Source organism: Pseudophryne corroboree, chromosome 6 (assembly GCF_028390025.1).
Source record: "Pseudophryne corroboree isolate aPseCor3 chromosome 6, aPseCor3.hap2, whole genome shotgun sequence".
NCBI lineage: Eukaryota > Metazoa > Chordata > Amphibia > Anura > Myobatrachidae > Pseudophryne > Pseudophryne corroboree.
Window position 1 is genome coordinate 531,817,021 of NC_086449.1, and position 14,808 is coordinate 531,831,828.

Here is a 14,808-nt window from a genome sequence, read left to right on the forward strand (position 1 = left end):
CGGTATTGCGCCAGGTCAAGGGACCCTCAGGCGGTAGCGGTAGATGCTATGGTGACACCTTGGGTGTTCAGATCGGTCTATGTGTTTCCGCCTCTTCCTCTCATACCCAAAGTGTTGAGAATAATAAGAATAAGCAGGGTCAGAACAATCCTCATTGTTCCAGATTGACCACGGAGGACTTGGTATCCGGAGCTGCAAGAGTTGCTCACAGAAGATCCGTGGCCTCTTCCTCTAAGGCAGGACCTGCTGCGGCAGGGGCCCTGTCTGTTCCAAGACTTACCGCGGCTGCGTTTGACGACATGGCGGTTGAACGCCGGATCCTAGCGGAACAAGGGATTCCGGAGGAAGTCATTCCACCCTGATCAAGGCTAGGAAAGACGTGACGTTAAAACATTATCACCGTATATGGCGAAAATATGTTTCTTGGTGTAAGGCCAGAGCTGCTCCTACGGAGGAGTTCCATTTGGGCCGTCTACTTCACTTCCTTCAAACAGGAGTGACTTTGGGCCTAAAATTAGGGTCCATAAAGGTCCAAATTTCAGCCGTATCCATTTTCTTTCAAAGAGAATTAGCCTCTCTTCCTGAAGTACAGACTTTTGTGAAGGGTGTGCTGCATATTCAGCCTCCCTTTGTGCCTCCGGTGGCGCCTTGGGATCTTAACGTGGTGTTACGTTTCCTCAAGTCACCTTGGTTTGAACCACTCAAAACTGTGGAGTTGAAATACCTCACGTGGAAAGTGGTCATGTTGTTGGCATTGGCTTCGGCAAGACGTGTTTCCGAATTGGCGGCTTTATCACATAAAAGCCCATACTTGGTTTTTCACGTGGATAGGGCAGAGTTGAGGACTCGTCCTCACTTTCTGCCAAAAGTGGTCTCATCTTTTCATGTGAACCAACTTATTGTCGTGCCTGTGGCTGCACGGGACTTGGAGGATTCCGAGTCCCTGGATGTGGTCAGGGCTTTGAAGATTTATGTGACCAGAACGGCTAGAATCAGGAAGACTGAAGCTCTATTTGTTCTGTATGCGGCCAACAAGGTTGGCGCTCCTGCTTCAAAGCAGACTATTGCTCGCTGGATCTGTAATACGATTCAGCAGGCGCATTCTACGGCAGGTTTGCCATTGCCTCAATCGGTTAAGGCCCATTCCACTAGGAAAGTGGGCTCTTCTTGGGCGGCTGCCCGAGGGGTCTCGGCATTGCAATTGTGCCGAGCTGCTACTTGGTCGGGTTCAAACACCTTTGCAAAGTTCTACAAGTTTGATACCCTGGCTGAGGAGGACCTCATGTTTGCTCAATCGGTGCTGCAGAGTCATCCGCACTCTCCCGCCCGTTTGGGAGCTTTGGTATAATCCCCATGGTCCTTATGGAGTCCCAGCATCCTCAAGGACGTTAGAGAAAATAAGATTTTACTTACCGGTAAATCTATTTCTCGTAGTCCGTAGAGGATGCTGGGCGCCCGTCCCAAGTGCGGACTTCTTCTGCAAGACTTGTATATAGTTGTTGCTTACATAAGGGTTATGTTTTAGTTTATCGGTTTAACCGAGGCTATGTTGTTGTTCATACTGTTGACTGGGTAGTGTATCACAAGTTATACGGTGTGATTGGTGTGGCTGGTATGGATCTCGCCCTTAGATTTACAAAAATCCTTCCTCGTACTGTCCATCTCCTCTGGGCACAGTTTCCCTAACTGAGGTCTGGAGGAGGGGCATAGAGGGAGGAGCCAGTGCACACCCAGAGTCCAAAGCTTTCTTAAAGTGCCCTATCTCCTGCGGAGCCCGTCTATTCCCCATGGTCCTTACGGAGTCCCAGCATCCTCTACGGACTACGAGAAATAGATTTACCGGTATGTAAAATCTTATTATAAAAATGACAGCATGTGAATAATGTTAGACCAATCTATTCCAGAATCTAGAAACAATTAACTGCTGTAGTATTGAATAGTTCAATTCTAATAAGTTCAGCATGTCATACGTGTCCCTTTAGCTGTTGAAGTTGGATGTAATTGATATATAGTTTATATATGATGGATGTAATTGATAGTTTATATATGATCCTTCAATATGTAGCACATGCATATAATTATTAGTGATGAGCGGATTCGGTTTTACTCGGTTCTCAAAACGGCATCTTATTGGCTCACGGATGTCACGTGTTTTGGATAGCCAATAAGATGCCGTTTTGAGAACAGAGTAAAACCGAGTAAAACCGAATCCGCTCATCACTAATAATTATACAGTACATCCAATTTATAAATAAGGTCAAATCAGTTATTTGTAAGAATATCACCCAAACTAGTAAGGGCACTATAATATTAGGTGTTGCGTCTTATTTCAAATAATAGTTAAAAAACAAAAAATGGTTTGTTGCAACTTGCTTATAGTATGATCAATGTGTACAAGCCTATTGGAAAAGTATGCAATTGATCTATTTTGTTATACGTTATCTGGTTTCATATATAATGTATTGTACATATAAAATTTTACAGTTTAGGTATAGAAAGATATTTGTGGTCTGAAAGATGTTGTCTGAGTGTCTTTTGGTGATAATATACATATAAAAATATAGGAAGAAAAAGTATTGCATGTATCACTGCATAGAGGTCACATTGCGTAATATTGGGGTGATATAGTGCCAAATATATATTTATACTGCAATATGTGCATCATGCATGGCTTGGACCTTTTAATGTCACATTAACCTCAGATGAGCCCTCCTGCCCCTGTACAGCTGTGCAGTGTGAAAGAAAGCCTATTGAGGTCTCCAGAGAAAAATCTTCCAATTGCGCAGCATCAACAGAGAAGATCTACATTAGGAAGGATCTGCGTAGTCCTCTTGCTGCAACAACTACATTTGTAACGGATAACAAGCCCATAAGGTGTGCTTTTAATATTTAGTTAAAGTATAATTTCTTATAACAAATTACCTGCTTTAGATTTAGCAATCTATCTGTGCCAGTCTGCTTGTTGTGTGCATTACAGATTACTGAATATCACTTGGGGTTAAAACTAACTGTAGATTTTCATAAACTTGCAACAAGCGGTTCATTTGAATGTAGTTGTAATATAATCTGCTTCTTGTACTCGGCAGGTCTGGATAGTTACAAAGCAGTGCCCATATATTGACAGTGAAGGGGGGTACACACGGAGAGATCCGCGTTTAAAAACTAAGCAATCTGACTAGATTGCTTAGATTTTAAGCACGGATCTGTTGTGTGTATGCCCCCCAGCAATAGCGATGCGCGGCCCCGCACATTGCTATTGCCCGTGCTAGATTGGCCTGCATGCAGGCTCAATCTAGCGGGTCGCTCACTTCACCGTTGTGTGAAGTGAGCGGCCCTCCATCCGTCCCCCCCCTCGCTCAGCACATCATGCTGTGCTGAGCGGGGGGGGGAGATGCGTGCTGAGCGGTCTATGTAAAGCTCAGCACACATCTCTCCCGTCAGTAGCCCCCTTGACTGTGTAGAGGCAATAGGATACTTTGTATTTGTCTCCCACAATGCTGTATTTCCTGTTTGCACTGTATTCAGAACATCTGCCCCTAATCGTTTAAAATGCACCATAACTTGCATAGTTTTATCTATCAAATGACTTTAGTCCATAAAGTACATTGTTCAGTTCAATACGCCATGCTCCCAGTCACACAGTGACCATATACAATCTGTAGTTAGGAATATTAAGTACCTTGTTGGAAAGAGCAAAAAAGCTACAGTAGGTCTGTATGTAAACTTCTACCATATAGAAACGCTGACCAATGTATTTTTTACAGTGTGCCTATGTAAAATGTTTTTGCAGATCTACAAGTTTGTTGGACCCTGGAATGTTAGTAAACATACAGCCTTCTGGGATTAAAAGTGAGCCCATGCTCATAACACATGACAAGGTGAGCCTTATATCGCAGGAGTGCAGCTTTAAACTGTCATCACACAGGGCTTCTAGCAAGGTCAGCCATGACATGGGAAATGTATCAGATGCAGCTTTCCAGGGGTTTTCCCTTCCTTGTGTATAGCACTATAAGGGCCTAAGAAAGCCTCCATTTTTCTTCAATATTAATTTTTATTATTTTGCGGGTAAACAAAGCAAAAGGGAGAGGGGTACAGAAAAGAGAGAAGGGGAGGATTGAGGGGGGTACACAGACTGTTCAGCAAACAACGCACTGAATTACATAGAGGATAATAAGGAGAACATTGTACAGGAAAACACAACGTGAGGCTAAATCCAACCAGTAGTAAATACATCTGAAAATGATAACAAATATTCCTAAGTGTCATGGGGGGTGTGGGGTCTGGTGAGCGATTATGACAATAGTTAGACAACGAATACCAGCGGAGCAGTGGGCATGATGGGTTAGTGGTATAGGCCACTCCCGCTGTCTCAAATTCGCAGTGCGACTGTATGGCCATTTCTATCGCTAAAATATGGGGATCCCTTGTGGAGCGCCATTGGCGAGCAAGTAGTAGTTTGGTTGAGATAAGTATATGTCCTAAGATGTATCGATCGCCTGGCGATAAACTACCATAATATATATGAAGGAGAGCCAGACGCGGGTGAAGGATTACCGAGAGGCCTAACACAAGTTCTAGGAGGTGAAAGACAGAGGTCCACAGCGGGGTAAGCACTGGGCAGTCCCAGAAAATATGCATTAAGGTGCCGACCTTACCACAGTTACGCCAACACATATTAGATGTGGAGGGCCGCATCGCATGTAAGCGGGATGGGGTGAAGTATAAGCGATGGAGGAGTTTATATGATAGTTCTACATGTGATATACATTTAGATACTGTGTAGCAGGACCTAAATACCATCTCCCATTCCTCCTCTGAGACTGAGCACCTAAGATCCGCCTCCCATTTCACTTGAAAGAGGGCTTTCTGTGGGGGTTGTGGATTAACAATGTAGGTATACCATTTAGTAATGCCTCCCCTGCCTTCCCCAGTATCAAGGAACTTCTGAACCAATTTAGGTAAGGAGGATAGGGTGTGGGGGGGGGGCGTTTAGGCCCCATGTAGCCAGTGTCTGAGTTGCAAGTATTTATAAAATTCCCCATGCGGCAACAGGAATTTTTCCTGAATTTGGGCAAAAGAGAGAAGAGTATAATTCACCATTATATCCTGTAAAGCAGGGGTGGGGAACCTTTTTTTTACAGAGGGCCATTTGGATATTTATAAAATCCTTCGGGGGCCATACAAAAATTCTAAACTTAAAAAATTACCCTACCCCCCCAGTAGGTCTGCCCCTTAGAGGTACTGCGCCAAAAAATGGGTGTGGCGAGTTAAAATGGGACGTGATACACATATGCCCCCAATAGTGCAGTGCCAGATCCACCATTGCCCCCACAGTGCCAGGTATACAAATGCCCCCACAGTGCCAGGTATACAAATGCCCCTCACCGTGCCAGGTATACAGATGCCACCCACAGTGCCAGGTATACAGATGCCACCCACAGTGCCAGGTATACAGATGCCCCCTACAGTGCCAGGTATGCAAATGCCCCCCACAGTGCCAGGTATACAAATGCCCCCCACAGTGCCAGGTATACAAATGCCCCCCACAGTGCCAGGTATACAAATCCCCCCACAGTGCCAGGTATACAAATGCCCCTCACAGTGCCAGGTATACAAATGCCCCTCACAGTGCCAGGTATACAAATGCCCCCAACAGTGCCAGGTATACAGATACCCCCACAGTGCCAAGTATACAAATGCCCCCACAGTGCCAGATATACAAATGCCCCTCACAGTGCCAGGTATACAAATGCCCCTCACAGTGCCAGGTATACAAATCCCCCCCTCCCCTCGTGCTGCTTACCGCTGCTGCATTCGGCGGCGTTTCTCGTGTGTCAGGACAAGGAGGAGAGTGCGGCTGTCGGGCGGCGGCATGTAGGACTTCAAACCAGCCGCCAGTTCAAGAGCCAATCAGAGCTTGCGGACCGGCAGCCGCGGTTCCTGATTGGCTGCCGGTCCGCGAGCTCTGATTGGCTCGCGAACCGGCGGCTGGTTTGAAGTCCTACACGCCGCCGCCGCTCTCCTCCCTGTCTTGACAGCTGAGACACGCTGCCGCCGGACTGAGCGGCAGCGTGTCTCACTGACAGGATTCCCTTTAATATCCATGAATCGAATCGTAAGTCTGGGATAAGGGAGGCTATGCCCGTCAAGGACAGAGCCTGGGTAGGGAGGGTTATGGCGCCTCCACCCCGCACTACCTCCAACCAAGCCCTCCGCGTGGATTGAACAGAGAGAGAGATTCATTGGTTAATAGATTGCCCTCCGACTTCGGGAGTAACAAAACATCAGTCAAGGGTAACGGGGCAATCAGCCCTTGTTCGAGTCGAACCCATGATTTATATGGAGATTGTAAATACCATGCCCCTATCTGTGCTAGTCGGCAAGCTAGTTGGTAGGAATGCAAATCCGGATACGCCAGACCCCCCTCTCGCTTGGGTCGGATCATTGTTTTCCTCGCTAACCTTGGTTTCTTGCCTTTCCAAACATAAGAGTTGAAAACAGCATTAAATTTGGACAAAAGGTAGTTGGGTAGGAGGAGAGGGATGGCTCGAAATAAATACATGAGCCTGGGGAGGACCGTCATCTTAAGTGCAGCTATTCGCCCTAACCATGAGACATGATGCATCATCCAGTCCGAGATCAGAGCTGTAACTTTGCGCAGTAGGGGGGGGTAATTAGCGGAGATTAGTTCGTCCAACTTCTGGGTGATGTGGATCCCCAGATATTTAAGGCTTCCATCCTGCCAGGAATACGAGTATGACGCTTTCAGCGCAGATAAAAGGGAGGGCGGGAAGTTAATAGGGAGTGCCTCCGTCTTGGTACCATTGAGTTTATAATATGATACAGCTGAGTATTCAGACAAGAGTGTGTGTAAAGCTCGCAGGGAGGTAGCAGGAGCAGTGAGAGTCAAAAGGACATCGTCCGCGAATAGACATATCTTATGAGAATGTCTCAGATACTCCACTCCTTTAATCAATGACGAAGAACGTATTCTCTCAGCCAAAGGCTCTATTGCCAGAGCAAATACTAGCGGGGATAGGGGGCATCCTTGGCGCGTGCCATTCGTGATCTGAAAAGAAGAGGAGAGGAGACCATTCACACACACTCTTGCTGAGGGTTGGGAGTATAAAGCCAAAATGGAGGAGAGAACCCTACCTGTAGGGCCAAACTTACAAAGAACCGCCTGTAGGTACCCCCAGTGGAGGCGATCGAACGCCTTTTCCGCGTCCAATGAAAGCAACAATAAAGGAGAATCAGATGAAGAAAAGGCGTCCAACAGATTTATTACCCGCCTAGTATTGTCGGGGGCCTGCCTGCCGGGGACAAATCCCACTTGATCACAATGAATGAGCGAGGGGAGCAGGGGGTTAAGCCTGTTGGCCACTAACTTTGCATAGATTTTCAGATCAGTATTTAATAGAGCAATGGGGCGATAGTTAGACATCATGGCAGGATTCTTCCCAGGCTTAGGAAAGGCGACTACACGAGCCTCTAGCATTTCTACTGGGAAATTCCCGACGGAGGAAGCATGATTATAGACTCCGTCCAGGACAGGTGTAAGGGTGTCCTTGAAGCATTTATAAAATGTATTTATAAATCCATCAGGACCTGGAGCCTTGTCCAATGGGAGTGAATCTATAGCTTGGGTGATTTCTATCTGAGACCAAGGTTGATTTAAAGTCTGCAGCGTAGCCGAGTCTATGGAGGGGAGGTGAACATCTCTCAAAAAGGCCGCTTTATCGGCCGGTGTGGGCTGCGAGACAGATACGTCGTCTTTCAAGTTATATAGGGAGGCGTAGTATGTGGCGAAGGAATTTGCAATATCTGCTGGATCGGTTAACTTGATATTATTTACATTGATAATAGATTTCACCCTCTCTTTAGCATTTTTCCCCCTCAGTTTACGCGCAAGCATTCTACCTGCCCTGTCTCCCTGTGTATAAAACTTTTGCAGCAGTCGAAAAAGGTTTTTGTGGACCTCCATTAGTGCCAATTTATTCATCTCATCCCTGACCCGAATCAGGTCTCGATATATTTTCTTATTAGTGGGATTCAGCTTGAGGAGGGCATCTAAGTCCCTAAGGCGGACTTCGAGTTCTAACTGTTTTTCCCGGGAGGTCCTGTGAATATAGGCTGCCGCTGGATAGCCGCTCCCCTGACTACCGCCTTAAGGGCACACCAGTGCGTAAAGATGGACGTGTCCGCTGGGACATTGGTTTCGACATACAGGGAGAGGGCCTGTGTAATAGACCGGTGAGCATCCGCATTGGAAAGGAGATAGTCTCCAAGGCGCCATAGAGTAGGAGAGGATCGCACGCTGCGGGGTTCCAATGGATAGAGAGGGCCGAGTGATCAGACCACGATACTGGCAGGATAGAAGCCTTTGAAACCTGTTGGAGAATCCACTTATCTGATAATGCTAAATCGATCCTAGAGAAAAAGCCATCTACTGGGGAGAAGAACGAATAGTCCCTACAGGTCGGGTTTTAAGCTCTCCAGACATCATAGAGGTCATACTCATGTAAAATATTCCTAAAGGCATAGGAGCTATCTCGCTGCGCGCTCGCTCTGGGGGAAGGCCGGGCCAAGGATTTATCTACCGCTGGGTCAGGGACCATGTTAAAATCCCCCAGCAATAACAAAGCGCCCGATACGTGCATCTGGAGGAGTTTAAAAAATTTCCTAAAGAAAGGTATTTGTTTGGTATTGGGAGCGTACAACGTGGCTATAGTGACCGGCCTATCCTCCAGTTTACCTGTCAGGATAAGATATCTACCCTCTTTGTCTGCAATTTGATGATCTAGAGAGAAGTCACATGTACTGGAGAATAATATAGCGACCCCAGCTTTTTTCTTCGGGCCGTTGGACATATAACCTGTGGGGAATTTGTTATCTTTCAGGGAGGGAGGTGACACAGACATGAAGTGGGTCTCCTGTAAGGCCACTATGTGCGCCTTACATTTTGCAAAATGGCGCAAGGCCAGTCGCCATTTATTTGGTGAATTCAGCCCTTTCACGTTTAAGGAGAGAACATTAACCATTAGGCATAACAGTGAACAATGCGAAAATCAATCTACATACATATACTATGTAATGGAACCCATGAGGTAACTTGTGTACTAAAACTTGGAAAGGTAGGAAAGACAGGGAAGGTGGAAGGAATAGTAAGAGAGGAAAACAGAACGGGCACCACAGGGATGCCAAACAAGGTTGCCCAGCTAGGCAACACATGGGGTCGGGGTGAGGTGCGGGGAGATTGCCCCCCCCCCCTCCCCACTCCTAAAACAATCAATATAAAAGAAGAAAAAAAAAAAGGGAAAAACGTCATCAAGGAGACATAGGGGATATGTCTCCTCCCGGGCTACTCCCGGAGCCACATAGAAAACATTATAGGGAGCAAAGATATCTCGATATCTCATAGATACAGCATCAGAACCCTGGAATTGCTTGGATAGGGGATCCGACGTAGCAGGATTTTTCTGACTCTGGGAGGCCGGAGATTGCTTGAAAAAGGCGACCGGACGGACCGGGGTCTGGTCTTTTTGGCGTTTAGGCGGCATTATCCCAGAGGGTATCCCCCACCGCTGTATTTGTTGACAAGAGGAATCGGAAGTAGGAGGTCAAGAACCCTATGTCGGCTCTATTTACGCTCCCGAAGCGAGATCACTGCATCAGGAGTGGGGGAGGGTTTCAGACATCACACCACTGGTCACATTAACATGGCTCGTGCAAAGACATAGCTCCCCGCCGCACTTAGTGGCCAGGTGCGGCGCCGGGGAGAGCAGCTAGCGAGATATGCAGGGTAGGGGGAGCACCTGAGGTGTCCCAACAATATTGCCAGGAGGGTTCTCTATACTCTTGTGGAGCAGGCACCTGTGAGGGAACTGATAAAAGTCTCACACAGGGAGAAACAATCAATGGAGGGCTGTGCAGGGATGGAGGAGCTAAGCAGCAGGAAATGCGCCTCTGTGCTGGCTGTGTGCCAGAAAGCAAGATGGCGCTGCCTGTCTCTCAGCACAGGCTACTGAAGCTGCAAGAGAAAGTGCCCTCCGAGTTCATTGGTGGTGTCAGTGGTGAAAACAATCGAGGCCCCGGGGTCCCCGTCAGCCGCGGGTAAGTATCGGGACTGCTCCGGTGAGCCTCTCAGCTGCGATCGAGGGCAGCGGCAGGGGAGCCCGACAGGGTGGCCGGAGCAGAGCCGGGAAGGAGACCGCTAAAAGGAGGTGTAGTGCAAATCCCGTACCTCTGCTCCAATCGAGGTCCCGCCGCGTCCAGGAACAGCTCGGCTCCAGCCCCCAGCTTCTTCCAGGTGGGTAGGCCGCAACCCGCACGGGCACAGGGGGTACCCGCCGGCTCCGCAACCCACCTCACCTTCAGCAGGAAGGTCTCAGGGACACAGTGGTGAGAGTCCGGAGGCTGAATTAGGGGTCGGTGTGGGGCTATAAACTGTTCACCGCAGGAGCCCGGGCCAAGCACTTCCTCTCCTCGCCACATCCAGACCACGCCCCCAGAAAGCCTCCATTTTTAAGTAGCAATATCAGCATTGTTTATCATTTGGACATACAAAAGGATATTTGTGTATAAAAAGCAGACCTCAATTTACGTTTCAGTAGCAACATTCTCTAATCTATAGTGAGATTTCATATGTCAGCATTTATGTATCTATGGAATTGTAGAACTGCTTAATGCTGTGAACACACCAAAAGTGGTGGTGATTCTATTTTGCCATTGTGGTTATTTTAATGTTTATTCACAAAACCATGTATTATATGATCAAAAATGAAATGATCAGATTATGTATAATATATTTATAACATCACATTGATTAATTCCTCTAGAGCAGGCTTTTTCAACCAGTGTGCCGTGGCACACTAGTGTGCAGCGACCAGTTGCAAGGTGTGCCACGGAGCCAGAGCAGCTTCCTGCACCTTCAGAGTGAACTGTTGGCCCGGGCTCTTCTTAAAGTATTAGTCGTGCTCCGGCCGTGACCTATGCCATGATGACGCGGCGGTGTGATATCATAGGTCACGGCCGCCGCATCTCACCACCCAGCCAGCCCACCCGCCTGCATACACATCTTCCAGTTCCTGCCTGCATACACAGCTTTCCTTGCCCACCCACATCCACACCTGCCCGACTGCCCGCTGCTCAGTATTCGCAGCACTCCACTAAGAACAACCCCCGCCACTGAGGGACAGGGAGGAGGACAGCTGACAGATAGGGGCTAATATTTGTTATTTTATTTCTCCTGTGGGAAACAATAGGATTTATGAGGGGAGAATAAGGATTTATGGGGGGAACAATGTGAATAATTCATGTGGGGAGCAATAGCATTTATGTGGGGAGAAATGTGATTGATTTATGTGTGAGCAACATGATTTATGTGGGGAGCAATGTGATTGTTTTTTCTGTGTAGGCCAATGTGTTTTTTTTTTTTTTTTTTACTGTGAGGTCCAATGTGTGTGTTTTGTTTTTTCTGTGGGGAACTGGTGGTGTGCCTTGGCAATTTTAAAATATTGGGGGTCATTCCGAGTTGTTCGCTCGTTATTTTTTTGTCGCAACGGAGCGAATAGTCGCTAATGCGCATGCGCAATGTCCGCAGTGCGACTGTGCCAAGTAAATTTGCTATGCAGTTAGGAATTTTACTCACGGCATTACAAGGTTTTTTCTTCATTCTGGTGATCGTAATGTGATTGACAGGAAGTGGGTGTTTCTGGGCGGAAACAGGCCGTTTTATGGGAGTGTGCGAAAAAACGCTACCGTTTCTGGGGAAAACGCGGGAGTGGCTGGAGAAACGGGGGAGTGTCTGGGCGAACGCTGGGTGTGTTTGTGACGTCAAACCAGGAACGACAAGCACTGAACTGATCGCAGATGCCGAGTAAGTCTGGAGCTACTCAGAAACTGCTAAGAAGTGTCTATTCGCAATTCTGCTAATCTTTCGTTCGCAATTTTAATATGCTAAGATTCACTCCCAGTAGGCGGCGGCTTAGCGTGTGCAAAGCTGCTAAAAGCAGCTTGCGAGCGAACAACTCGGAATGACCCCCATTGTTCGGTGTGCCGTGAGTAAAAAAAGGTTGAAAACCATTGCTCTAGAGAAATGCATAGTCTGGTTCGTTGTCAGAATTTTCTTTATACATTTGAATTTATAAATAAAAATATATAAATAAAAGTGTGCTTTTATTTATTTATTTACTCATACAATTAGATTTTTTTCTTTTATTTATTATCAGATGGAAGCCTGTCAAGGAGATCTAAGCACTTTGGCTAATGTTGTCACAACACTTGCAAATCTTAATAAATCAAAAGACTTGTCTCAGTCAAGCACAGAGTTGTCTATAATTGAAAGTTTAAGTAATGGAGATGCGTCACTTTCAGAAGTTCCCCAGGACAGTCAGACGAGTAGTGAAGTCACCAGGTACTATCTTCATGATACTATGAAAGCATAAACGGGCAGATGTAGTAACCTGGAGAAGGCATAATGAAGTGATAAACCAGTGATAAGTGCAAGGTGATAAACGCAAAAGCCAATCTGCTCCAAACTGTTAATTTACATATTGGAGCTGATTGGCTGGTGCGTTTATCACCTTCCACTTATCACTGGTTTATCACTTACATATGCCTTCTCCAGGTTAATACATCTGCCCCAAAATGACTTATTCCAAATGAACACATCTTCTTTTGCCAGTTCTTTTCATGCTAACTGAACAGTTAATTTTCATATAGTTGATTAAACATTTACTGGCTGAGTTTCAGAAATGGTTGCATATTTTGTATTTTAGAGCTTTTGATACACTGGCAAAAGCCCTGAACACTTCAGAAAGCTCTGCCCAGAGTTCATCAGAGAGCATCAAATCTAACTGCAACCTCTTCCAGGACATCAGTGTTGTTGAGATTGAAGGGCCACTTCTCAGTGATTCCCACATCGCCTTCAGGGTAATGTTCTGTCTCTGCTTATTTTCCATATTACCTCAGATCATTACTGTTTGGACACTGCATTTCAAACCACTGGCATCACCAATATAGTTTGTGGTTTCCATATATACTTTTTAAAAATTACAACCAGGATTAAAGGGGTTCAATGACTGACTCTTATAAATGGATAGCAGTTCTTTGTTTTTCTGTAATCTTTTTGTGGGTGTGTTCATCTGAAGTATAGTAAGAATAATTTGTGATGTTTATAAAAACGTGTGCTCTGGAATACTGTGGTGTTGCCAACAGGAGCCAATCGGATTATGCCATTTATTTAATGCACATTAGAAAATGAAAGCAATATTTAACTTTATCGCTACAGGTGCACAACAGTTTTCCTGTTCACTGGTTTGGAAGATGTCACCCGCCTGTCTCTAAAGATTAGTTTGCTGGAATTAGTGGCAGATGTCTTACTCATTAGAAATTAAAGTCTTATCTCTTGATTGCTGTTAATGTATGCCAGTCAGATCTTTGTTAAATTGATGACCTCCTTAGAGCCTTCCTACTTGTCAGTCTGTGATTCCATATGAACTTTGGAGTCCATGATGAATGCTTCTATACATAACTGTGATGATACAGAGTCATAACTGATCCAGAATTAAAATGATTAGTGTGTGAGTGAGGTATAAATCTGTGTCTTGTAACAAATGTTTCTCTGACGTCCTAGTGGATGCTGGGAACTCCGTAAGGACCATGGGGAATAGACGGGCTCCGCAGGAGACTGGGCACTCTAAAGAAAAGATTAGGTACTATCTGGTGTGCACTGGCTCCTCCCTCTATGCCCCTCCTCCAGACCTCAGTTAGAATCTGTGCCCGGCCAGAGCTGGGTGCTCCTAGTGGGCTCTCCTGAGCTTACTAGTAAAGAAAGTATTTACAGGTTGAGTATCCCATATCCAAATATTCCGAAATACGGAATATTCCGAAATACGGACTTTTTTGAGTGAGAGTTACATACTGAAATCTTTGTTTTCTGTGGCTCAATATACTCAAACTTTGTTTAAAACACAAAGTTATTAAAAATATTGTATTAAATGACCTTCAGGCTGTGTGTATAAGGTGTATATGAAACATTAATGAATTGTGTGAATGTACACACACTTTGTTTAATGCACAAAGTTATCAAAAATATTGGCTAAAATGACCTTCAGGCTGTGTGTATAAGCTGTATATAAAACATAAATGCATTCTGTGCTTAGACTTGGGTCCCATCGCCATGATATCTCATTATGGTATGCAATTATTCCAAAATACGGAAAAATCTGTTATCCAAAATACCTCTGGTCCCAAGCGTTTTGGATAAAGGATACTCAACCTGTATTAGGTTTTTTATTTTCAGTGAGCTTCTGCTGGCAACAGACTCACTGCTACGTGGGACTAAGGGGAGAGAAGCAAACCTACCTGCTTGCAGCTAGCTTGTGCTTCTTAGGCTACTGGACACCATTAGCTCCAGAGGGTTCGAACACAGGCACCTGTCCTCGATCGTCCGGAGCCGCGCCGCCGTCCCCCTTGCAGAGCCAGAAGAACAGAAGCTTGAAGACGACGAAATCGGTGGCTGAAGACTCCTGTCTTCATTAAGGTAGCGCACAGCACCGCAGCTGTGCGCCATTGCTCCCAGCACACTTACACACTCCGGTCACTGTAGGGTGCAGGGCGCTGGGGGGAGGGGGGGCGCCCTGGGCTGCAATTGAAGTACCTTTGGCATAAAAATACATATATACAGTCTAGCACTGTATATATGTAAAAACCCCCGCCATTATTTTACACTGAAAGCGGGCCAGAAGCCCGCCACTGAGGGGGCGGGGCCTTCTTCCTCAGCACACCAGCACCATTTTTTCTTCA

General features: G+C 46.1%; 1 protein-coding gene across 4 annotated transcripts in view; it reads left to right on the forward strand.

The window, feature by feature from the left end:
* Window positions 1-14,808, forward strand: part of NR2C1 (nuclear receptor subfamily 2 group C member 1) — a 172,460-nt gene that overhangs the window by 96,715 nt on the left and 60,937 nt on the right. For 3 of the 4 annotated variants that reach the window (XM_063927605.1, XM_063927603.1, XM_063927604.1), the window contains exons 7-10: window positions 2,703-2,874; window positions 3,791-3,878; window positions 12,231-12,415; window positions 12,780-12,933. In XM_063927605.1, coding sequence (XP_063783675.1) covers window positions 2,703-2,874; window positions 3,791-3,878; window positions 12,231-12,415; window positions 12,780-12,933 — 599 coding nt within the window. The remainder of the gene's footprint in view (window positions 1-2,702; window positions 2,875-3,790; window positions 3,879-12,230; window positions 12,416-12,779; window positions 12,934-14,808) is intronic. The other variant, XM_063927606.1, reaches the window with a different exon arrangement.